General features: G+C 46.5%; 1 protein-coding gene across 2 annotated transcripts in view; it reads right to left on the reverse strand.

Annotated features, from left to right (window-relative positions):
• Nucleotides 1-522: 522 nt before the first annotated feature.
• LOC113450864 (killer cell lectin-like receptor subfamily B member 1B allele B) overlaps nucleotides 523-26,563 on the reverse strand; it is a 46,118-nt gene continuing 20,077 nt past the window's right edge. Inside the window, exons 3-6 of one of the 2 annotated variants that reach the window (XM_087923406.1) lie at nucleotides 16,805-16,948; nucleotides 5,905-6,053; nucleotides 3,562-3,674; nucleotides 523-2,510 (exon numbers count right to left, since the gene is read on the reverse strand). In XM_087923406.1, the coding sequence (XP_087779532.1) occupies nucleotides 2,387-2,510; nucleotides 3,562-3,674; nucleotides 5,905-6,053; nucleotides 16,805-16,948 (530 nt within the window). In that variant the 3' untranslated portion in view covers nucleotides 523-2,386. The remainder of the gene's footprint in view (nucleotides 2,511-3,561; nucleotides 3,675-5,904; nucleotides 6,054-16,804; nucleotides 16,949-26,563) is intronic. The other variant, XM_087923407.1, reaches the window with a different exon arrangement.

Consider the following 26,563-nt stretch of genomic DNA (forward strand, 5'->3'; position numbering starts at 1 on the left):
CCCCCCCCAAAATCCTCATTTTACCAACCTCGGAAGGATGGAAGGCTGAGTCAACCTTGAGCCAGTGAGACTCGAACTGCCAAACTGCTGCCAGCCGGCAGTCGGCAGAAATAGCCTGCAGTACTGCGTTCAAAGCACTGCTCCATCATGGCTCTTATAAGACCTCTGTATTGATTTTAGCATTATATTGTTACAGCTCTGCTTCACAAGTGCCACTGGTTGCCAGTTTGCTTCTGGGTCCAATTCAGGATGCTGATTTCAATCTTTAAAATCCTTCCTGGCATAGGACTGGGTTACATGAGCAACTATTTCTCCCCAGTTGCACCTGCCCATCGCATTAGCTCTGGCAGAGAAAGCATGCTGCTAGGGATCTACCTTTAGAGGATCCCAGGAGAGGGCCTGCTATGAGACTCACTTTATGGGACATTCCTCCCCACCCTCTGTGTTGATTTTCTGGAAGTCCCTCAAGTCCTGGTTATGACATTACACCAGGAGATCCAAGGACGGGGGGATCAAACTCGATTTCATTTTTTAAAAATAAGTTTCTATTTTTTAAGACAATCATATACAAACAATACATAAAAACATATTCCATTTTATATACATACAGTGTGTCGGTTATGAATCTTTTGTGCTATCCTTTCATAGTCATTACTCACAGTTCATATAGATTTCACATTGTCAAACTAACATATGCTTATATATTTATCAGTTATTAATCATCCGTGACTATTTTTCCATCATTTTATATGAGATATTCTAATTTTCATTATGATTTAATCTTACACATTCATCCAGTGGTTATATATTTTATATTGTACTCTATATCTATTAACTTTTATTGTAAGGCTTACTAATCTTTTTCTTTACTGTGTCTTTTTATCTAACCATTGATAAAATAAATCCCGTATCATATAAATTTGTTTATCTTCTTGTTCTCCAATTTCAAATGTCAATTTACTCATTTCAGCACAATCCATAATTTTCTTAGTAACTTCCTCCTGCATAGGTATTTTATCATTTTTCCAATTCTTAGCAAATATAATTCTAGCTGCTGTTAAAACATTTATAATCAAACATTTCAGTTCTTTGTTGTATATTTCCGGTATAATTCCCAATAAAAAGATCTCTGATTTAAACTCTATATGTTGTTTTATAATTTTTTCCAACTATGTGTGGATTTTAGTCCAATATTTTTTTGTGTCCAAACATGTCCACCACATATGGTAATGGGAACCAGGTATCCGATGACATTTACAACATTTATCCAATTTATTCTTAAACATTCTCTCAAGTCTCGTCGGGGGTAGGTGCCACCTGTAAAACATCTTATACAAATTTTCTTTATATGCAGTTGATGTTGTCATTTTATAATTTTGAGACCACAGTTTTTGCCATTTTTTCAAATCAATCCCATATCCAATTTTTTCCCTTCAAGCAATCCTCATTTCTTTAACTTGTTCCTCCTCCAATTTAAATTCTAATACATGTCCATAAAGTTTTTAAATTATCTTTTCATCAGTACCCATCAAAATTTTGTCTAAATCAGTCAACTTATCATAAATACCTTCTGTTTTAAAATCTTTATCAAATCTAGATTGCATTTGCAAATATGAAAACCAATTCATTTTTACACCTTGTTCTTCCAACATAACAAATGTGGCGAGAAAAGTCGTAAATTTAAGTTCACCCTTTTCATTCAATATCTCACCATATCTAACTGTTTGTTCCTTTTTATATATTATTTGATAAGAAAAAGCTTCAATGGTAGATATCCATAATGGAATTTTTAAGTAGTATTGTCTTTTTACCTTCTCAAACTCGATTTCATTGAGGGCCACATCAAGGTTGTGTTTGATCTTGGGGGTGCGGTGGGTGCGGGCAGCTTGATGTCACTCGTGTCGGGGGCGTCCGTGGTGACTCAAGTGCTCTGCCAGCGAAAATGGGCTCCAGAGTTCCATTTTCAGCTACAACAGCCTCCTGCCGCCCTCTGCCAGTGAAAATGGCACTCGGGGGCAGGGCGCACACACCTGCTCCAAGCTCTATGACTTTTCTTGCCACATTTGTTATGTGAATCACTGCAGTTCTTAAATTAGTCATGTTGTTAAGCGAATCAAGTTTCAGAAGGTCACAACGGATGATATTGGGACACTGCAACTGTCATAAATGTGAATCAGTTGTCAAGCATTCAAATGTAAAATACTGACTATGTGGGCAGGATGCTTCAGTGGTCCTAAGTGTGAAAGATCATCATAAGTCACTTTTTTTTCAGTGCCGTTGTAACTTTGAACGGTCGCTAAAGGAACTGTTGTAAGTGGAAGGCCACCTGGATTCCTGCCCAATGTAATTATTGTAGAGTCCTTCCTAGTTTTTTCTCTTGAATGATTTATATAATCAGAGCTTCTGTCTCACAAATCCACTTGGTCACAGCACTGCAAGATTCCGAGATGACTTTGGGGCCCTTCACCATCCCACAGCTGTTTCCTTGAGCCTCCATGATGTTTGGCTTCCTGTGGGAGAAGGAAGAAAGCAAGAAAGATTGTCAAGGGGGGAAGGATTATTTTATTCTTGTTTGTAGCTCCTATTATAATATTTCTACGTACTGTCCTTGACGTACGACCACAATTGAGTCCAAAATTCCTGTTGCTAAGTGAGAAGTTTGTTAAGTGAGTTTTGCCCCATTTTACGACCTTGCTTGCTTCGGTTGTTAAGTGAATTGCTGCAGTTGATAAGTTCATACTTATAACCATTGCTGTGTCCCATTTTTGTCCCATGATCACCTTTTACGACCTTCCGACAAACAAAGGAAGCCAGATTCACTTAACAACTGGATTACTATCTCATCCAGGGATCCAGTGGTGATTCAGAAAAATTTCTACCAGTTCTGTGGGCATGGCTTGCTGGGCGTGACAGGGGAAGAATACTGCAAAATCCCCATTCCCTCCCCACCCCACTAACCTGCTTTCCAGCTCTGTTCTCCTGTGCAGGGCAACAAAAGAAGACCCAGCCGATCAGCTGGGACTCGGGAGGCAGAGAATAGATGGGGGTGGGGCCAGTCAGAGGTGGGATTTGCCAGTTCTCCGAACTACTCAAAATTTCTGCAACCGGTTCTCCAGAACTGATCAGAACCTGCTGAATGTCACCTCTGCAGGGGTTCCCATACTCCAGGCTGTGGACCAGCACCAGACCATAGCATGCCAGAAACCGGGCCGCACAAACAAGCAAAGCCTCATCCATGAGATGCAGACAGCATGCAAAACCATGCCCCTCCAGTCCATGGAAAAATGTATCTCCATGCAACCAGTCCCTGGTGCCCAAAATGTTTGGGGCCACTGATCTAATCAACTGCAGTAATCCGCTTAACAACTGTGGCAAGAGAGGTCGTAAAATGGGGCAAAACTCACTTAACAAATGTCTTATTTAACAACAAAAATTTTGAGTTCAATTGTGGTCGTAAGTCAAGAACTACCTGTAACTGGATTAGGTCCAAAACACTGGGAGAAGAAAAGAGATATATATTTCCCAGCTCACATAATCATGGAATGCATGGAAATAACTCACTCTTTATTATTATATGGGGAATTGTCCATCCACAACCATTTACGGGTCTTGGAATTTGCAGACAGTCCTATCCACAACATCTGTGCCCCCTTGGTGACATGGTGGATGTAATGCTGTCAAGAATAAATATGTAAGTTATTTGTTTACTTAGTAGGGCATAACAGAATTCAGCATTAATAGAAAATAGAATAGAATAGAATAGAATTACTTTATTGGCCAAGTGTGATTGGACACACAAGGAATTTGTCTTGGTGTAAATACTCTCAGTATACATAAAGAAAATGTACATTAGTTAAGAATCAAGAATCATAATGTACAACACTTAATGATAGTCATAGGATACAATCAGCAATCAAATCATACTAGGAAACAGTCAAGTGGGAGGGGATGGGTGATAAGGAGTGGTGAGAAGATTAACAGTAATAATAGTGTACGCTTTGTAAATAGTTGAACAATGTTGAGGGAATTATTTGTTTAGCACAGTAATAGCTTTCGGGAAAAAACTGTTCTTGTGTCTAGTTCTTGTGTGCAGTGAGTGCTCTTTAGCATCGTTTTGAGGGAAGGAGTTGAAACAGTTTATGTCCGGGATGTGAGGGGTCTGTAAATATTTTCACAGCCCTCTTTTTGACTCGTGCAGTATACAGGTCCTCAGTTGAAGGAAGGTGGGTAGTAATTGTTTTTTCTGCAGTCCTAATTATCCTCTGAAGTCTGTGTCTGTCCTGTTGGGTTGCAGAACCAAACCAGACAGTGATAGAGGTGCAGATGATAGACTCAATAATTTCCCTGTAGAACTGTATCAGCAGCTCCTTGGGCAGTTTGAGCTTTCTGAGTTGACACAGAAAGAAGATTCTTTGTTGCGCTTTTTTGATGATGTTTTTGGTGTTAGGTGTCCATTTTAGGTCATTGATATAGTAGAACTTAGAAATTTGAAGGTCTCTACTGTTGATACTGTGTTGTCTAGTATTGTAAGAGGTTAATTAATTAACTAATTAATTAATGCATAAAATTCGCAAAAACAGCACATAAAATGTGTACAAAGATATAAACACCAATACAGTGAATTATTTTAAAAATGCACAATTAAAATGATGAATAAAGTTATGAATAAAAATTAATTTAATTAAAAATCATCTGGAAGAAAGACCATCTTTTTCCTTTGATCACAAATTAAATAAGCAGCTACTAGAGTGGCTAAACTGATGGATGGCTATTTAGACCATTTAGCCATTGGACAGAAATGCCCCCGAGATGATGTATTTCTTGCAGGGGTCCAGGAAACCCTCTCATGGGGCATTTTGTCACAATATGATGTAAAAAAAAAGCAAAAGTTAGAATATTTTGGACATGTGATGCAACACCTGGAAAAATACGGCATCCTTCACTTAATCCTCCAAGGAAAGATTGAAGGCAAACGAGGTCCAGGCATAAGAACATCATTGGCTTCATAATCTAAGGGATTGGTTTGGACATAACTCAACAGCATTTTTCGTGTGGTTGTTGATAAAAATAGGATTGCCAACATGATCACCAACATCCGATAGCGGATATGGCACAAGAAGAAGATTGATGTAAAGTTTGTGGGATGTTTGAGGGATGCAATACAGTGTAGACTAGTTTCCTTCCAGGGCAACATGACTTTGTCACAGCTAAATAATCTACATATTCTGACTGCTGGACTACACAAGGATCTCCCAGCAAGAAAAAGAAGCATGAATACTATATATAAATGAACATATTTGGAACGTATTTATTGTTAAGGAGTCTTTGTCAGGATTCTGACAGATGCCCTAATTAATTCATGAGCCTCGAGCCAAGTTTCAAAAGAAATCTAATTATTTATTAGGTGCAGCATGTCGGCACTTTTCCCAAGTGCAGTTGGCTCTGCCCTACGTAATTTACTGCGCATTATGACCCTGTTTCCCTGCTCCTCCCAGGGTGTGTCATAAATCACATTCTCTAACAGAGCACTTTTGCAGGCTGTAGAAAAACACCATGCCTCTCCAACTGGCTCTGGTAACCAGGGACACAATCTGGAGAAAGGTATGCATAGAATGTGCTTCTGGTCATAGCAATCAAACTACTCCATCAGCTCTCCCCACACACACAAACACACCTCCTTATGGCAACTCAAGAGCAGGCCAGGAGTGCTTTACGAGTTGACAGTCTTCTGGCTTTGATTTGCAGGCGAACGAGGTCGCTGATGATCTATCAGCCTGGAGAACCATTAGATAATTAGCGTTGAACTGAAACTGTTCCCAAACTGTTCCCATGGACATGACTACACAGATCTTTTCAAGGCTACACATTTCTACAGGATGAATGAAGGAGGATATTGGTATTTACCAGTTCTGCCTCTTCTTTCAAAATCGCAAGTTCAGAATCTTTGGCTCTGCAGTTGTCTCTACTCTCATTCCAGGTTTGTTTTTCCCCTGAGATCCAATAACATTTGTTTTCATGAAGCAGCCAGTCTTTGGGACACAGCTTCAAATTTCCTGAAACAGAAAAAAGGGCTCCATATTTACGTATTTATTCATTGAAACCAGGGGTAAATACTGCATCACACTGACACCAGGGGTAGGATTCTGCCTGGTCGGTCTGGTTCTATAGAACCGGTTGTTATGATTCTGCCCAGTTTGGAGAACTGGTAAATCACACCACTGGCTGGCCCTGCCCCTCCCCTCCCTTATCTGGCATGCGGGCCATCCAACTTGCCTGTGTTTGGTAAGTTGCTATTTTTCCTTCCCCCCCCCTGTTTTCAGCTGTTCTGCTGTGCTGGGAGATTTAGATTAGCTAGAAAGCAGGAAATTGTTGGATTTCTTGTTTACTAGCTAATCTAAAAGCAGAGCTGAACCTTCCTTAGGACTGAAACTTCTGTTTTTCAGTGCAGACTCAGGTAGCAGATTGCAGAATGATAGATCTCTAAGTGAATCTGTGATTCTGTGAGCAACTCAATCTGCCTGCCTACTTTGCCTGTTTTGGGGTAAAAGTTGCTCTTTTTTATAAAAAAAATCAATATTTACATAAATATTTATAATATTTACATACAAGCCATGCCCACCCAGTCACCTGCCCACTAAGCCAGGCCCACAAATTAGGCCATGCCCACAGAACTGGTTGTTAAGAAATTTGAATCCCACCCCGACTGACACCAATTTGCAGGTAGTGCTCAGCTTACAACAGTTCATTTAGCGACCGTTCAAAGTTACAACATCACTGAAAAAAGTGGCTTGAAACCATTTTTCACACTTATGACCGTTACACCATCCCCATGGTCATATGATCAAAATGTCAACTGACTCATATTTATGGCCTTTTTAGTGTCCTGGGAACATGTGATCAGCTTTTACAACCTTCTGACAACTAAAGTCAATGGGGAAGCTGGATTCACTTAACAACCACACTAAACTTAACAATTGCAGTGATTCACTTAACAAATGTGGCAAGAAAGGTCATAAAATGGGGCAAAACTCACCTAACAAATGTCTCGCTTAGCAACAGAAATTTTGGACTCAATTATGGTCGTAAGTTGAGGACTACCTGTACAAGGAAAGGTAAGGGTTTCCCTGGTCAGTCATGTCCGACTCTTAAGGCACAATGCTCATCTCTGCTTCTTAGCTGGCAGAACCAGTGTTGTCTGAATACATTTCCATGGTCATATGTCCAGCATTATATGCCAAAGTTACATGGAACTCTGTTACCTTCCCACCAGGAGGTACCTATTTATCTACTCGCATTTGCATGCTTTCAAAGTGCGAGGTGGGCAGGAGCTGGGGCAAGGGATGAGAGTTCACCCCATTGTGTGGCGCTCAGGTCTCAGACCCAGGCTGCCCCCTTTCCAGCTGACAAGCTCAGCATCTTTAACCACTGAGCCATCGCACCCTCTTCAATTACTTATTGAATGTAATTGGGACGGACAACTTCATCATTAAGCAACCTGGTTGTAAACTGAAAAGTCACACAATTATGCCCAACCTATGACATCAGTTAATTGTTAAGCAAATCACTGTGGGTTATTGAGCACAATGTTACGTGACTGCAACTTGCAACTTCCCACCAGCTTCCCCATTGATTCTGCTTGCTAGAAGCTAACTAGGAAGGTTACAGATGGAGATCGTATGACTACAAGACACTGCGACCATTTTAAACACATGCCAGTTGCCAAGCATCTAATTTGGGATGACATCACCACAGGAATGCTGCAATGGTTGCAGCTTTGAGGACCAGTCATAATTCTCCTCCTCCGACACTGCCGTAACTTTGAAAGGTTAATGCTGAATGTCCATCCCTCGACTGGCTTCCAGAAGTTGTGTGCTCCAACACCGGAGGTTTCTAAGAAGAGATTGGACAGCCATTTGTTTTAATTTGTATAGGGTCCCCTACTTTAGCAAGGGGCTGGACTAGAAGACCTCCAAGGTCCTTCCAAACTCTGTGATTCTGTTGTGCTGTCTTTCCCCCTTATTTACCATGTAAACAAGCTGAGCATTGCAGCTGTCTGATGCTGTGTGTGTGTATGTGTGGCCAATTTCTTCCTCTTTGTGTTCCTCGGTGTTGACCTTGTGTGATGAATCCAGGCTGATGGGGTGTGTGTGTGTGTGTGTGCGTGTGTGTGTGTGTGTGTGTGTGTGTGTGTGTGAAAAAGATTTCCATATCCCAATCTTGTAATAGAAGTTTAATAGATAGATATAAACTAGAATACAAATATATATAACTATTGGATGAAAGTATAATACAAATTTTATAATAAAATCTAGAATATGTCCTACAAATGATGGAATAAATAGTTTAATCATGAATGATTAATAACTGATAAATATATAAGCATAGGTTAGATTGACAACGTGAGAATTTATATAAATTGTGTGTGATATTACAAAAGTAGTACAGCACAAAAGATTTGTAACCAACTGACACACTGTATGTATATAAAATGGAAGGTGATTTTATGTTTTTTATGTTTTGTTTGTACGTTTGTCTTAAAAAAATAAAAATCTTTTTTTAAAAAAGATTTCCATATCCTGAAGGAAATTCTGATTGTGTGTGTGTGTGTGTGTAAAAAAGATTTCCATAGCCTGAAAGGAATTCTGATGGTGTGTGGGTGTGTGGGTGTAAAAAGACTTCTATATCCTGAAAGGAATTCTGATGGTCTGTGTGTGTGTAAAAACGATTTCCATATCCTGAAGGAAATTCTGATTGTGTGTGTGTGTGTGTGTGTGTGTGTAAAAAAGATTTCCATAGCCTGAAAGGAATTCTGATGGTGTGTGGGTGTGTGGGTGTAAAAAGACTTCTATATCCTGAAAGGAATTCTGATGGTCTGTGTGTGTGTAAAAACGATTTCCATATCCTGAAAGGAATTCTGATGGTGTGTGTGTGTGTGTGTGTGTGTGTTTGTGTGTGTAAAAAAGATTTCCATATCCTGAAAGGAATTCTGATGGTGTGTGGGTGTGTGGGTGTAAAAGACTTCTATATCCTGAAAGGAATTCTGATGGTCTGTGTGTGTGTAAAAACGATTTCCATATCCTGAAAGGAATTCTGATGGTGTGTGTGTGTGTGTGTGTGTGTGTAAAAAGATTTCCATATCCTGAAAGGAATTCTGATGGTGTGTGTGTTTGTGTGTATGTGTGTGTAAAAAAGATTTCCATATCCTGAGGGGAATTATGATGGTTTTGGTTGAGTTACTGAGGTTTGCTGGCTTTTTATCAGTCTCATAATCCAAAGAATTGGCTGAAAGGCTGATGTGGTTCTTCGTTTTGTGGCCTGGGGTTTCCTGTGGCCAAGACACAGCCAAGATTAGCATGTGGTCTGGCTGGATGTCATGGAGGCATTTCCCGTCTTAACAGTACAATTCCGCCCTTCTAACAGCACGCGGTTTCCAGCGCTCGTTTCATGGGTAGGCAATAATTGCAGCTGGGCAAACAAAGTCTTTCTTATATTCTTAAAAGCTTAAAAGTTAAAAAGCAACCTCTTTGAAAACTAACTAATTTTAGAAAGGAATTTGGGCCAAGGTGTTTTGATTGGGTAAGAATGTCAGGAAGATGATCAAAATTGCCCAATGAAAACTCTGAATCTCCTCTCACCCCAACATGAGTTATTATTAGACTGGTGTAAATCTTAACACACGACATGTGCTGCTGTGTCATTGTAGCGGGAATGGGAGTGGGGGTGTTCCTGGCAGGAATCACAAAGGGTATGTCAACATCAGGCGAGCGTGCCAAATCATGATGTAAACATGTAGCACGAGGTTGTTTTACATTCCTTCAACCCTTGAGCGTGCCAAAAATCATGATGTAACCATGTAGCACGAGGTTGTTTTACATTCCTTCGACCCTTGCAAAGAAAATTGGAAGCTACTGTACTCCTTTATATTTTCATTCTTGTTAGTTTCTGTCTTTCTTTTTCTAAACTTGAGTAAAGTTATTTGGAGAAAAAAAAAACTTGTACTGAAACAAAACAATGTGTCAAGTTTTTTCCCCCCAAATAACTTTATTCAAGTTTTTTTTTTAAAAAGATAGAAACTAGCAGGAATGAAAATATAAAGGATATTAATCTTATACCATATTAATTGGAGGCTAAAGACAGATTATTTTATTCTATCGTTTTGTTCACTTAAGAGGCAAAACTCACTGAAAAGCTGTCTCACTTAGCAACAGAAATGTTGGGCTCTATTGCAGTCCTACATTGAGGACTACCCGTATTCTAACCAGTAAAGTGTTGCTGTTATTTTAAATTCACGGCACCTTAGTGTATTCCGAAGTGTAAGCTGTGCCTTAGTGTTCAATTGAAAGTGATTGGAGTGTGTCTGACAACCAGGCTTGTGAGTGTGTGACCGTAAACTGAATCTGGAAGTGTGTGTAAAGCATTATTTATAAAATGTGTTGGCCGCCCATCTTACCATAGGGTAACTCTGGATGGCTTATACAGTTACATCTAAGCTAAAACATACAAAAGTTAAAATCAAACATTAACAACAAAGAGATATGGGGAGAGTGTGGGGGGGAGGTGGGATCTTTTATCACTCGATCAACCACCCCCACTGGGCTGTTCCCCCCATGAGGCCCCAAACTGACAGGCACAATCAAGTCTTTAGGCCAGAGGTGGTGTTCAGCAGGTTCTGACCAGTTCTGGAGAATCAATAGCGAAAATTTTGAGTAGTTCAGAGAACCAACCTCTGACTGGCCCCACCCCCATCTATTCTCTGCCTCCCAAGTCCCATCTGATTGGCTGCGTCTTCTTTTGTTGCCCTGCATGGGAGAACAGAGCTGGAAAGCAGGTTAGTGGCGTGGGGAGGCAATGGGGATTTTGCAATATATCCTTCCCCTGCCACACCCACCAAGCCACGCCCACAAAACCGGTAGTAAACAGTTTTGAATCCCACCACTGCTTTAGGCCCTTATGAAAGGATAGGAAGGGTGAGGCCAAGTTCACATCGGGATGGGCAGAGGGCAGGAGTGACAGCAGAGAAGGCCCTCCTCCTGGACCCCATCAGCTGGAATAATCAGGCTGATGGGACCCACAGCATGCTTCCTCTTCCGGCACGGGTGGTACGAGCCAATCCCAGTGGGCTGAGATGGTCCCTCAAGTAACCTGGTCCCATGCCATGAAGGGCTTGAAATGTGATCACCAACACTTTGAACTGAACCCATGCAGCTCGTGGAACAGTGGCGTTACAGGAGCCATTCTTGGTGGGCCCAAAACTACCTGCGCTGCCCAGTGGTGGGATTCAAAAAATTTATACTACTGGTTCTGTGGTCGTGGCTTGGTGGGCGTGGCAGGGGAAGGATACTGTAAAATCTCCAGTCAGAGGTGGGATTTGCCGGTCCTCCGAACTACTCAAAATTCCTGCTACCGGTTCTCCAGAACTGGTCAGAACCTGCTGAATACCACCTCTGGCACTGCCGCACTTTGTACCTGTTATGTCTTTAGGACTGGTTGGGGTTTCCAACCAGGTCCGCTGTTTGAGCGGGAGCAGCAGCAGCTCCCATTGGTTGGCTCCGTTTGACAATCGGCTATAAAAGCCGGCTGTTGAACGGAGCCAGCCGTTGTTCGCTTGCAGTCTGCCTTGTTAGCTGGCAGACGCGACAACCCTTTATTCCTTGAATAAAGACTGTTCGTTGTATGCTCTGGTCTATGCCTCGTCTATTCTGTCGCTCCACAACACTGGCGACGAGGATGGGATATGACCGCAGGCTAGCCAGAAGCAACCAAATACAAAAGAGCTGAAGTCACACCGCGAAGCCTCAGAGCTGAACCGCGATCGCTTCGCACCCAAAGCGCAAGCCATTTCCGCTGCGAAAGAGCTGTAGTCACGGCGCTGAATTCTCAGCCGCCCACGCCCCCGAGAGGGTGCGAAATTCAAACCGCTGTCGTTTGAATTGTCGCTCAAGCGAAGTTACGGCGCTGTTAGCTGCAGCCGCCATGAGCACAGAGAGCGCGAAACGCGGGCTTTCCTCGCAAGGGCCGAGTCAACGAGCGAGTCGAGAGCGTTGTAACCGCAACCGCCAGCACGCACGATAAGCGCAGCCCCAGGCCACAACCCACCTGAGAGATAGCCCGGTCTACCGACGACACCGAGGGGCCCAAGATGAACGCCAAGCCGGCGTTTCAACCATTTAAACCCAACGAGGAGACGTGGGACTCCTACAGGAATCGTTTCAGCCATTACATCGATGCCATTGGTTTAGCCGACGCCGCGGAGCACAGGAAGAAATCGTACTTCCTTAGCTACTGCGGGGCAGCAGTTTTCGATACGGCCACAGCACTTTTTGCACCTCGTGACATCAAGAACGTCCCATGGAGTGAGTTACAAGAAACACTCTCGAACCACTACTCCCCTAAACCTTCCCAGATTGCAAGACGCTACGCGTTCAGGATGAGGAAGCAAGCAGAGGGGGAATCCATCAATCAATACATGGCCGCCCTGAGGACAGCCGCTCTACAATGCGAATTCAAGAATTACTTAGACGACATGCTTCTCGACCAACTCGTCTGCGGGGTAAGGGATCAGAGGCTCCAACGACGCCTGCTGGCCCGGAAGGATCTAAATCTTTCCCAAGCGGTAGACGAAGCCCTAGCTGCAGAACTGTCCACCCAATTGGCGGCTGAGATTCAGGGCATGACACCAAAAAATGCTACCTCCACAGTCCACTCTGAGGAGGTGTTGAGCGAGGATGACCCATCTGAAGGTGCAGATGTCCATCACCTCAAACAGCTGAAACAGCCACAGGTAGGAGCGAGGCGGAGAAACAGCAGTGGCCCACAACAGAACCTTTTGTGCCTAACCTGCGGGGGTTCCCATTCCCGGGCATCTTGTAGGTTTAGAAACGCCAGTTGTCTAAACTGCCACAAGAAGGGTCACCTTGCAAGAGTCTGCCAGGCAGCACGCGCTCCGCCCCAGAAGTTCCCTTCATCTCCTAGCCTCCAAAGGCAAGTAGAAGACTGTTACACGTGTTACCACGCCAACCACACTTCTCAAACTCCAAATAAAATTAAACTTTCTCTCTCCCTAGAAGGTAAACCTTGTACCATGGAGGTCGATACCGGCTCAGCGCTCTCAATCATCTCCTGGGACACGCTGAAAAAGATTCAACCCAGACTGACCAGGAAGCAGCTGCAAAAGTGCCACCTCACCCTGAGAGACTATCAAGGCAAGAACATCCCTGTCCTCGGGAAAGGCAAGTTCCTTGTTAAATTCCAAACCTTCAAAGGCCATCTGCCTTTAGTGGTGGTTAATGGTACCCTCCCTAGTCTTTTGGGGTTAGATTGGTTCCCCTCTCTCAGCCTTAGTATAACAGGGATTCATGCTGTCTCGACTTCCGATGTAGACACATTGTTCTCAGATTATTCCAATGTTTTCAGTAGCGAGTTGGGTTGCTACAATGGCACACCCATCTCTTTCTCCGTAGACCCCCAGGCAGTCCCGGTCCGCCTGAAATTCCGCAGGGTGCCTTTCGCCATCCGCCCAAAATTAGACGCGGAACTAGACAAACTCCTCAAACAAGGGGTAATTGAACCCACAGATTTCGCCAAGTGGGAGACCCCCATAGTCACCCCGTTAAAAAAGGACGGTAGTTTGAGAATTTGTGCTGATTACAAGACAACCCTTAACCGTTATCTTCAGGTTAGCGCATACCCCGTGCCAGTCATCCAACACCTGTTGCACACTTTCGAACCCGGCACCATTTTTGCCAAATTAGACATGTCGCAGGCATATCAGCAATTCCCTGTCGACAACCACACAGCAGACTTGCAAACCATAGTAACTCACAGAGGACCATTCAGGTGTAAACGCCTCCAATTTGGCGTTAGTGTTGCCCCAGGTATTTTTCAGTCGCTGATGGAGAGAATTCTCCAAGGACTCCCTGGGGTAGTCCCCTACTTTGACGATATTTTGGTCTCCGCTAGGGATAGGCCCCAGCTCCTACAGAGGGTTAGGTCAGTTTTGGAGAAGTTCAGACAGCATGGTCTCAAACTCAAACGGGAGAAGTGCACCATCGCCACTAGACAGGTGGACTTTCTAGGATACAGGCTAGATGCCTCAGGCATCCACCCAGTGGAGTCAAAAGTAAAAGCCATCCACGAGGCACCCACTCCTACCAATAAAACGGAACTACAAGCCTTCCTGGGCCTATTAAATTTCTATGCTTCATTCTTGCCACACAAAGGGTCAGTCGCTGAACCTTTGCACAGGTTATTAGATAAAGACTCTCCATGGCACTGGGGCCCCAAAGAATCCCATGTCTTCAAAGAGGTCAAGTCTCTGCTCACCTCTGACGCTGTTTTAATTCAGTTCAACCAACGCCTCCCCTTAGTGCTTGCTGCGGACGCATCCCCCTTCGGGATTGGAGCCGTTCTTAGTCACAGACTTCCTAATGGCACTGAAGCGCCAATTGCTTTTTTCTCCAGGACCCTTTCAACGACTGAAAGAAACTACAGCCAGATCGACAAGGAGGCCCTAGCGGCAGTTGCAGCTGTCAAAAAATTTCACGAATTCCTTTTTGGCCAACATTTCGAACTCATCACCGATCACAAACCACTTTTGGGGCTCTTATCGGGGGACAGGCAAACGCCACAAGTACTGTCACCCAGGATGACGAGATGGACATTATTCTTAGCGGCCTACTCGTTCAAACTGGTCTATCGCCCTGGTAAGACTTTAAGCCACGCAGACGCCCTCAGCCGTTGCCCCTTACCGACACCAGTCGAGGACCCAGCTCCGGTGCACGCAATCTTCGAACTCAACGAATTTAAGCTACCGGTGACTGCAGACGACATCGCGGCACACTCCAAGAAAGATAAAACAATCGCCCAGGTTCTGGACTGGGTGGGGAGGGGGTGGCCGGAAACAAAGTATGCAACTGATTTTATTCCGTTTAAAACACGCCAACAGGAACTATCAAGACTCCAGGGATGTTTGCTGTGGGGCACCAGAGTTGTTATCCCAACCTCTCTTCGCGTGCCCATATTGAAGGTGCTGCACGAGGGCCATCCGGGTATCGTGCGGATGAAAGCATTGGCTTGCAGTTACGTATGGTGGCCCGGGATGGACGATCAGATCGCAGAGTGGGTAAGTTCATGTAAACCCTGTCAGGAGTCTAGGGCAGCCCCACCTGCAGCTCCACCCACCAAGTGGGAAAGCGCCAATGCCCCATGGTCACGATTACACATCGATCTGGCCGGGTCTGTGCATGGCAAGACTTTCTTGGTGGTTGTGGACTCGTATTCAAAATGGATTGATACCCACAACCACCACACAGGCAGTTGTTAAAGCCCTGACCCGACTCTTCGTAACTCATGGACTTCCTGACACAATAGTCTCAGACAACGGGACGCAGTTCACGTCCTGCGAATTCAGCATGTATGTCACGAATCTAGGCATTAGACACGTCCTCACGGCCCCCTTTCACCCTGCTAGTAATGGGATGGCGGAGAGAGCGGTCAGGACGGCTAAGGAGGCGCTAGCCAGACTCGGTCAGGAAAACTGGCATTCCAAGTTATCCCATTTTCTCCTTAGCCAGCATACAACTCCATGCACGAGCACTAACAAGTCCCTGGCTGAACTCTTAATGGGGAGACGTTTAAGGACTACTCTTGACAGGCTGCACCCTCACTACTGCCCTGGTACACCCTTGGGATCTGACAGCCAGGTACGAGACTTTGCCTTGCAGGATCCAGTTTTTGCAAGGAACTATGCAGGAGATCCCTTGTGGGTGCCCGGGCAAATCGTAGCCGTCACTGGCCCAAGATCATACCGGGTCCAGTTGGAGGATGGTCGCGTGTGGCGGAGACACCTAGACCAACTGCGCAGGCGGAGGAACGACCGGACCAGCGGTGAGCCAGATCCACCAGCCAGCCCTCAAATCCTCGCCCGGGTTCCAGAAGGGAGTTTCCTGAGGGAGCAGACACCTCCATTCGAACGGACCGAGCCGAGGACGAGCCAGGACTGCCGATCCGAGTCTCCATCACATCCACCCAGCGGGAGCGCCGACCGACCAGACCGAGCCACCCTGTCGAGCCTGCCCGAGCAAGGAGAATTGTCCCAGTCCCTGGGTCCTGCACCACTACTAGAGGGCGCTCCGGCGACTTCGGAATCTTGCACCAGGAACTCGATGCCCACCAGCAGTGTTCCAGAGCTGTGACGTTCCAGTCGCCAGTGAAGTCCACCCTCATACCTCAAGGACTATGCATGTGCCCAGCTAGGGGGGAGGGGTGTTATGTCTTTAGGACTGGTTGGGGTTTCCAACCAGGTCTGCTGTTTGAGCGGGAGCAGCAGCAGCTCCCATTGGTTGGCTCCGTTTGACAATCGGCTATAAAAGCCGGCTGTTGAACGGAGCCAGCCGTTGTTCGCTTGCAGTCTGCCTTGTTAGCTGGCAGACGCGACAACCCTTTATTCCTTGAATAAAGACTGTTCATTGTATGCTCTGGTCTATGCCTCGTCTATTCTGTCGCTCCACAACAGTACCAGCTATACTTTCTGAATGCTCTTCAAAGGTAGCCCCATGTAGAGTGTGTTACAGTAGTCTAATCATGAGATGACTAGGGATTGAATGTCTGAGGGCTGGTCCAGAAAAGCCACGACTGGAGTACAACACCAAGTTAGTCGTGTGGCTGCAACCGCCATCTGGATTTCTCTGATCAGCAGGCCTCCCTGACCTGAGTCTTTCTTCTGAAAACTAGTGGTATTTACAAGCAATTTCAGCTGGTGGGTGCTAGGGATGCTATGCACAACCCTTGAAACCTGGGAACATACCTGTGGAGTTGTCACAATGGGGCTTACACAGAAATTGCCGCAGCTTGTTCCATTTTTTTCCTGCTGGCTTTTGGCTGACCTGCTGGTTTGTTTCAGTAGCAGGAATGTTATCCTGAACATCTGGAGTTCTCCGGAGTTGAAAGGCTTTAAAAAAAGATTGCTAATTAGCTGACAAGCAAATGGAGGGAGATATATACAATACGCCCAACAATACGCCCCCTCCCCCCAAAAAACCAAGGCCCAGCACTGCTTTGTGCGCGTGTAGTTAAATTAGGCCCTGCCCCCCCAAATTTGGGCCTATTTAAGTGCATGCGTTCCCCGCCATTTCTCACATCGCTTGAAGTGCAGGCAACACGAGGTGAAGAGGCATGGAGGGGAAGGGCGGAGGGGGAGGGAACTTGCCAAAATCATCCCACGTGCAGCCTCACTTAGAGCGCCCCACGCGCATCCTCCCCTCGCCACTGGGCTGTTTCTATCAGCCATTAGGAGGGCCCCACACGCAACCTTGCCTCGCCACCGGGCCGCTTCTATCGGGGCCGAGCGCCCCATGCGCAGCTTCCCCTCACCACCAGGCCGCTCCTAACGGCTCCATTGTAGCACTTTATAAAGAAATACAAAAAGGCTTCTTTTTGCAATATTCCTGTTTTCTGGATGTCTATTTTACCCTTACTCTTCTTATAAAGTCTATATTTAATTGGGGGGGGGGGGTTCCCCCGTTCTGGCTGCTTATTGCTGCTCATGAAGCTGAATTTCAACACCCCAACTCCCTATGGAAATGGCTTGGCAGGAACCAAGATTGGAACTGCTCTGGACCTGCTAAGTCATGTATGTTCTATGTTCCTCAATTTCTTGGCTTCTCTATCAATGCAAGGAAGGCAAGAATTTTTAGCTAGCCTCTGTGTGGGTGGATTCTTTTCCATTAGTAGTCCTTGTGCCTTTCCTTGGCTTGCATAGAGGTAAATGAAGACTCAATCATCCAGGCCAAAAGTATCTTTAGCAGGTTATATCAGAGCAACTGGAACCAAAGTTTGTTAATCTGAGATGTTTCATTACTCATCCAAGTAACTTCATCTGTCAAAATAAAATAGTCTAAAGATAAAATAATAAATAATCTCTGCTTGTTTTTTTTAAATTATTTTGACGGATGAAATTACTTGGATGAGTAACGAAACATCTCAGATTAACAAGCTTTGGTCTAGTTGCCCAGATGTAACCTTTTCTGATATTTTTGGCCTGGATGATTGAATCTTCATTTACTTATTGCAAGGGAAAAAAACCCTGCATTGGTGTGGCAAGAGACCATACATTCCAACTACTCTCTGACTGACTCCCTGCCTAACAATTGCTTTTATTTTGACGGAAGAAGTTATTTGAATGGGTAACGAAACGTCTCAGATTAACAGGCTTTGGTCTAGTTGCCCTGATTCAAACTATAGTTATTTTTGGCTTGGATGATTGAGTCATTTACTTATTGCAGGGGGGAACCCCTGCAGTTGGTGTGGCAAAAATTTGTACAATCCAACAACTGTCTGACACTCTGCCTAACAATTTCTTTTGTTTTGACAGATGAAGTTACTTCGATGAGTAGTAAAACGTCTCAGATTAACACAGTTTGATCTAGTTGCCCTGATTTAACCGTTTTAAATATTTCCTTTGTTTGCTTTACCAAACTTTCCTTTCCCCCATTCTCTCCTTTGATACTGATACTTCTCTTTTTTTTCTATTTTTTTCTCCTCATGATATTATCTTTGCTCTGATGCCACAATAATCAAAGCAAAACTAGGTGGCTCTTTTTGTTGTGTCCCTGACAGTTTCCGTTATATCTTTTGAACTGGTTGGGGTTTCCCAACCAGGTCCGCTGTTTGAGCGGGAACTCCAGCCGTTCCCATTGGCTGGCTCCGTTTGACAGTCGGCTATAAAAGCCGGCTGTCGGGCAGAGCCAGCCGAGCGGAGCGAAGCGGGCGGAGCGCGGACCAACGGGGCAGCGCTCGCAAGAGCTCTCGCCCCCCGGGCTGCCCGCCCGGCGGGGCAGTTCTCACCATCTGGGCTGTCCGCCCAGCCAAGGCAGCTATCGCCCTCTGGACCGCCCGCCCAGCCGGGGCGGCTACAGACCTTCCGGACTGCCTGCCGAGCCGAGGCAGCTAACGTCACCCAGACTGCCAGCCCAGCCGAGGCAGCCATCGCTCCCGGACTGCCTGCCCAGCCAGGGCAGCTCTCGGCTGCCTGCCCAGCCAGGGCAGCCTCGTCAACCTGCTATGTTTAAATAAATTGTGTTAGCCTTCAGCTCCGTGTCTGCCTCGTGTGTCATCCCAACGACTACACAACACTGGCGACGAGGATGGGATCACACGAAGGAGAGGCGACCGGACTGAATCAACAGAGCTAACCACCGAAAGCGAAATCGTTGAAACCGCCATCGCCAGCGCTCACGAGGAGCACGACAGCCAAAAGAGCCGAAGCTACAGGCATTCGCCTCGCTCACAGAGAGTTTGAGCCCAAACCGCTGCGTTTGGAGCTGAAGATCGGGCGCTGAAGCCGCAGCCGCCCACGCGCGCAAAAAGGCGCGAAGTTCAATTTGCTGTCACTAGCTGAGGTCACTAGAGCGAAGTTACGGCGCTGAGAGCCTCAGCCGCCACAATCACAAAAGAGCGCGAATTTCAAAGAAGCCTCCTCAGCCGAGGAGGCTGACTCTGCCTGACAGGCGCAGCCGCAAAAACGCTCTTCTCAGAGCGCGATTTTCGAAAGTCACAACTGCTGAGAGCGCGAAGCTCTGGACCTCCGTCTGCTGAGGAGAAAACGCCCCCCCCCGCCGGGCGCTGCCGCCGGCGCTACTGAGAGCGCAAAGCTCAGAGCCTCCGTTTGCTGAGGAAGAAAACCCCCCCGCCAGGCATTGCTGCTGGCGCTACCAAGAGCGCAAAGCTCAGAGCCTCCATTTGCTGAGGAAGAAAACCCCCCCGCCAGGCATTGCTGCTGGCGCTACCAAGAGCGCAAAGCTCAGAGCCTCCGTTTGCTGAGGAAGAAACCCGCCTGCCAGGCATTGCCGCTGGCGCCATCGAGAGCACAACGCTCAGAGCCTCCATTTGCTGAGGAAGAAACACGCCCCCCGCCGGGGCGCTGCCGCCGGTGCGACTGAGAGCACGACGCTCAAGAACCTCCGTTTGCTGAGGAGAAAACGCCCCCCGCCGGGCGCTGCCACTGGCACTACTGAGAGTGCGAAGTTCTAGCCTCCCTCGCTGAGGAGACGAACGCCGCCCACAGGCACTACTGCCGCCATTTCCAAAGGCCGCCAAAATGAGCCGGTCTACCTGTCAAACCGCGAGGAGCCGATCTACCTGCTGAAGGCAGAGACGAGCCGGTCTACCCCCTGAAAAGCCGATCTATCTGCTGAACGCAGAGACGAGCCGGTCTACCTTCTGAAAAGCCGATCTATCTGCTGCACGCAGAGACGAGCCGGCCTACCCCTGAGAGCCGACCTTAGCCGCTGAAGGCCGAGACGGGCCAGCTACCAGTTGAATCCAGAGAGCCCGATCTACTCAGCAACCGTTGACAACAGCTACCTGTCAAACCCAGAGGGCCCGGTCTACCTGTCAAACACCGAGAGCCTGGTCAACCCAACGCCGAATGTTCCCTGAAGGCCCCGATCAACTCGAGAGACACTGAGCACTCCTCAGCCGGACCCGGTCTACCGGCAAAAGGACTCTACCCCAGCTGGGATTTCCTAGGACTGGAGGTCTATTTGCAAGCCCATTGCAGGTCTGATTACAGGTCTACCTTGTCCCTGGCCAGGGGGGAAGGGGTGTGTCCCTGCCCAACCAAAGCCCAGCCTGGGCTTCCATGTCCCTAGCTAAGGGGGAAGGGGTGTTGTGTCCCTGACAGTTTCCGTTATGTCTTTTGAACTGGTTGGGGTTTCCCAACCAGGTCCGCTGTTTGAGCGGGAACTCCAGCCGTTCCCATTGGCTGGCTCCGTTTGACAGTCGTATAAAAGCCGGCTGTCGGGCAGAGCCAGCCGAGCGGAGCGGGGCGGAGCGCGGACCAACGGGGCAGCGCCGCAAGACTCTCGCCCCGGGCTGCCCGCCCGGCCGGGCAGTTCTCACCATCTGGGCTACCCGCCCAGCCAAGGCAGCTATCGCCCTCTGGACCGCCCGCCCAGCCGGGCGGCTACAGACCTTCCGGACTGCCTGCCGAGCCGAGGCAGCTAACGTCACCCAGACTGCCAGCCCAGCCGAGGCAGCCATCGCTCCCGGACTGCCTGCCCAGCCAGGGCAGCTCTCGGCTGCCTGCCCAGCCAGGGCAGCCTCGTCAACCTGCTATGTTTAAATAAATTGTGTTAGCCTTCAGCTCCGTGTCTGCCTCGTGTGTCATCCCAATGACTACATAACACTTTTCATCTCCGTGTCCGTTCACAGAAACCTTATAGCAAGAGTGAGCCGATCATTCACCTACCTACAGGTAGACCTCGACTTACAACCATAATTGAGCCCAGAATTTCTGTTGCTAAAAGAGACAGTTGTGAAGTGAGTTTCACCTTGCTTTGCAGCCATTTTTTTTTGCTATGGTTGTTAAGCGAGTCGTGTGATTGCTAAGCGAATCTGGCTCCCCCTATTGACTTCGCTTGTCAGAAACCTGGGAAGTTTACCGGTGGGGATCACATGACCCCAGGACAGGGCAACTGTCATACAGCTAGCTCTCGATTTATGGCCACGAATGAGCCCAGCATTTCGGCTGCTAAGCGAGACAGTTGTTGAGTGAAATTTGTCCCATTTTATGAACGATTCTTGCCACAGTAGTTCAGCAAATCACTGCAGTTGTTAAGTTAGTAACCCAGTTGTAAAGTGGATTTGCCTTCCCCATTGATTGGCAAGAAGGTTGCAAAAGGGGGACCACCTGATTGACGCCTGGATCCCGCAATCGTCATAAATATGAGTCAGTTGCCAAGTTGTCAGAATTTTGATCACGTGACCATGAGGATGCTGCAACAATCGCAAGTGTGAAAACAAGGTCATAAGTCACTTTTTTCAGTGTCATTGTAACTTGGAACTGTTACTAAGTGAACTGCTGTAAGTCGAGGACTATCTGTAAATATATGCCAGTTGCCAAGTATCCAAATTTTGAACACATGACCATGGGGGTACTACAATGGTTGTAAGCAGAGGTGGTATTCAGCAGGTTCTGACCAGTTCTGGAGAACCGGTAGCCGAAATTTTGAGTAGTCCAGAGAACCGGCAAATACCACCTCTGACTGGCCCCGCCCCATCTATTCTCTGCCTCCCGAGTCCCAGCTGATCAGCTGGGTCTTCTTTGATTGCCCTGCACAGGAGAACCGAGCTGGAAAGCAGGTTAGTGGAGTGGGGAGGGAACGGAGATTTTGCCGTATCCTTCCCCTGTCACGCCCGCCAAGCCCACCAAGCCGCGCCCACCAAGCCAAGCCACGTCCACAGAACCAGAAGTAAAAAAAATAGAATCCCACCATAAGGCATTTTTTTCAGTGCTTGTAACTTTAAACGAATGGCTGTAAGTTAGGGGCCATCTATAGTAAAAACAACAACAGCATTCATTTAAATGTCGTTAGTTCATTCGAGATTGGCTGGAATGCAGCTTTTACGTGCCAACCCTTGGCCGTGCCTACTTTGGTTGCTGCCAAACTTCAGCGGGCCTTCCCTTGACTAAACTCGTGCCAGCTAACAGCTTGCTCTATGTGACTCAAGTGGGGGTGGGGGAAACCAAACCTTGGCATAATTTCAGCATTTAGCTTCAATTGTTGATAAACTGAGCCTCCCTGTGCAGCTGTAAAATTGCAGCAATAAAATAATCACCATCCTCATCCTCATCATGATATAATAATAATGTCCTGGATGCTGGGTGGGTGCAGTTGGCAGGCAAGTTTAATCATCTCAACTAGCCCGGTGCAACTGCGGGAGTTGGCAAACAGTGCCAGCTTCCAGGTTTCACCAGACCAACAAAGAGGAAACTAGGTGAAACCCGATAGCCCCACCAGCTTGTCAGAAGTGCAGTGTTGGCATTTTGCAATGCCCAAGCCGGCCAGCTTCATGTGTTCTCACAGTCCTCCTGGCTCCAGGTCATGTGAAAGCATCCCAGGCTGGGTGGGATTCGGGTGTGCAGGCCAATATGGCTTGCAAGCTGCTTTCATGGATTGCATGAGAGGTGGAGCAAGGTGGGGTTGCCTTAGCCCACAAATTCAGATTAAAGCCGGAGCAGCCCACTTGAATGGCCCTTGCTTGCCCTCCTAGCCCCTGTGATCACCCCACCCACTGCCAATCATGTGCTGACCCCTCCCAGCTCCCGTAACTTCCCCACCTACAGCCAGTCATGCACTTCTGCCCGCCAGCACCAATTGGCTGGCGGCTACTTGTCCAGTGCAGCAAAACTCCTGGATAAAACCATGCCTCAAGGAATGGACCAGGATGAAGAGCCGGGGGTGGAGGGCCAGGAGGCCGTTGACAGAGGACAATCCCCGGCAGAGGGCCAGCAGAGGAGGAAAGCCTGCTGTGATTCAATGCCAGTGGTTGGCTGAGTGTGTAGTTGGGGTAGCCAAGGATCAGCACCTAAATGCCCCATTCCAGGAAGCGAAGCTGCCTCACTAGTGTTTCCGCTGCAATTTCTACTGCAGCAAGAAAGGTTCATTGACTTAATAAGCTGTTGTAAGGTCTTCATCTTTACAGCATAGAGCTGGAAGGGACCTTGGAGGTCTTCTAGTCCAACCTTCTACTCAAGCAAGAGACCCTATACCATTTCTGACAAGTGTCTGTCCAGTCTCTTCTTAAAAACCTCCAGTGATGAAGCGCCCACAATTTCTGAAGCATTGCACTGATTAATTGTTCTCACTGTTAGGAAACTTCTCCTGAATTCTAGGTTCCTTCTGTCCTTGATTAGTTTCCATCCATTTTTTCCTTGTCCTGCCCTCTGGTGCTTTGTAGAATAATTTGACCCACTCTTCTTTGTGGCAGCCCCTCAAATACTGGAATACTGATATCATGTCACCGCTAGTCCTTCATTTCTCTAGACTACCCATATCCAGTTCCTGCAGCTGTTCTTCGTATGTTTGAGTCTCCAGGCCACTAATCATCTTTGTTGCTCTTTTCTGCACTTTCACATTTCTTTTAATGTATCATAAATGAAAGGGTGGAAGGAGAGAGGCAGCTCCAATCAATGGGCAAGTTAGCAACCCAAAACAAAAAGGGTGGCTCAGCAGAGGTGGTATTCAGCCGGTCCTCGTGGACCGGTAGGGAATAGGCTGCAGCCTCTTGGAGTTATGGGTGTCACTAGAACAGGAAGGAAGGTTTACAGATTGCAAAGCAGCCATTTTGAAGCAGTGCATTTATGATGGGTTGGGAGTGGGCGAGGGATGATCTGGTTAGTTCCCGCTCTAAAGAAGCTGTGGGTGACCCATAATCACAATGGCAAGCAGAGAGAGGCCGAATCTGCACCTAGTCTGTGCCAGTTAGTGAGCATGAGTGAAACTTGCAGTCCATCAGCTGAACAGCCAGGTCTTATTTACTGGAAGCTTTTCAGATAGTTATAGTTACTGTATATATCTTTAAAAAAAAAAAAATCTTCCTTGCATTTTTCTTTTGGCTTAACTTTCTATTCGGTGTGGTTACAGCGGATGAGTATTAAAGTTTCTCTTCCACAGTGTTCACATCTGTACTTAAGAACTAAGGGAATCTTTAGTATCTTTGATCATGTAGCCGATTTCTTTTCCTGAGGCGATTTTTCAAAAACAATAATCTCTGACTCACTGCAAATGTGCCGTCAAATAATCCAACAGCTGTGCCAAATTCACGTTCATTATTAACTGATGAACAATTGAATCACACCTTTCCTTTTTTTTTCTTTTTTAAAATTCGTTTTGATTTCTTTCAGTACAAAATTTAATTTGCTTTATTCAACTTTTATTAAGCTTCAAAGAAAGCTAAAATGCAATAGAAAAGGAAAAAAAATGGGGGAAGTGGATCAGAAAGGAGAAAAGGTTAAAACAGGGCAAAAGCTGCATGTAAAAAAAAATGAAAGGAACCCGCAGCTTAACAGATAAGCGGGTGAGGAAGGTGAAAGGGGATTGCTGGGATAGTTTAATTTCCTTCCGATATGAATAGGAAAACATTCCCTTTTTACCACCCATAATCCTTTAACTATAAAACTTATGCCTAATCAAAATCAGAGGCATCTTTTATTTTCTAAAAGGAACATTCAAACCATCTTTTAGGAAGATGAAAGCAATTCTAAGTGTTTTATTAGCAAGAACGGTCAACAATGTGTAAGCAGAAAGCATAAGCATACTGAGCCAGGTGGGTGTTTTTGGACTTCTTGGGGAGATTTTTATGAGTAGAACTAAAAGCTCCTAACTCAAATGCAAATTTGGCACCACCCCCTGCTCAAAGATATCTTCCCAGGGAAATTAATCTGTTAGCTGAGCCATAAAACATTTAGAAATCCAAGAAATGCAAAGAAACATATAATTGGAGGTAAATTCTTGGCAGGAGGATGACTCAGTAAAAAAACAAGAATTGCCCGTAGGCAGAAAGGAAGAAAAAGTTAAAATGCCCCTGTTCAGTGGGACTTACGAGCTTTATTTATAAAGAGAAAGAGGCAATAAGAAGTTACGCAAGGAATCAAAAAGGGCTTCTATCACAGATCAGAAAAATAACAGCCATATAAGCCCGTGATTGCGAACCTATCATTGCCGTAGATCAGGCCTACTGCGCATGCGCGCGTGTTTCCCACCAGCCAGCTAATTGTCTGGTATCTGCCACGCATGCGTGGGGGCGGGGGGCACGTGGGAGATGCACGCTCAAAGGTGGGGCGCGCAGGGGGGTCGCGTGCACATGTGCAGATGGCGTGGGGGGCGTGCATGCATGCGCAGGGGCAAGTGGGGTTGTGCACGCATTGCATTATGGGTGCAGCACATGCGTGCTCTTTCGGTACACGATGACAAAAAGGTTAGCTACCACTGGTATAAGCCCTAACTCTTAATTGAACCTTGTGAGAATCAATCAATCATAATAGAGCCGGAAGAGACCTTTGAGGTCTTCTAGTCCAACCCGCTGCTGAAGCAGGAGACCCTACACCATTTCAGACAAATGGCTGTCCAGTCTCTTCTTAAAAACCTCCAGTGATAAAGCACCCACAATTTCTGAGGGCAAGCAGTTCCACTGGTTAATTCTCCTCACTGTTAGGAAGTTTCTCCTGAATTCCAGGTTGCTTCTCTCCTTCATTAGTTTCCGTTCACTGTTTCTTGTGTTGCCTTCTGGTGCTTTGGAAAATAAATTGATCCCCTCTTCTTTGTGGCCTCTCAAACACTGGAAGACTGCTGTTATGTCCCCGCAGTCCTTCTTTTCTCTAGACCAGTGGCTCCCAAACTTTTTCAGTCCACCGCCCCCTTGGTGCTACAAACTCATCCTCAATGCCCCCCACCCAGGGGCGGGATTCAAATTTATGTGGGCATGGCCTAATTTGAGGGTGTGGTTTGCTGGTCACGTGACTGGATGGGCGTGGTTTGGTGACCGGCAAGTGGTCCTCACTTAATGGCCGGTTTCTTAGCAAGGGTTCTAATTTATTACCAGCCTCCCCAGAACTACTTGACCTGTTTTTGGAGTTTTGACAGCCATGCACACACATATACACATACTCCCTTCTAACCCTGATGCAGCAGGTGATCGGACTAGAATAGATATCTTTCTCCTCCCTCCCTCCCTCCCTTCTTTATTTCTCTCTTCCTCTCTCTTTCCCTCTCTCAGGCTCACC

The sequence above is a fragment of the Pseudonaja textilis genome, chromosome 2, assembly GCF_049901715.1.
Source record: "Pseudonaja textilis isolate UNSWEBS1 chromosome 2, rPseTex1.2, whole genome shotgun sequence".
In the NCBI taxonomy this organism is placed as follows: domain Eukaryota; kingdom Metazoa; phylum Chordata; class Lepidosauria; order Squamata; family Elapidae; genus Pseudonaja; species Pseudonaja textilis.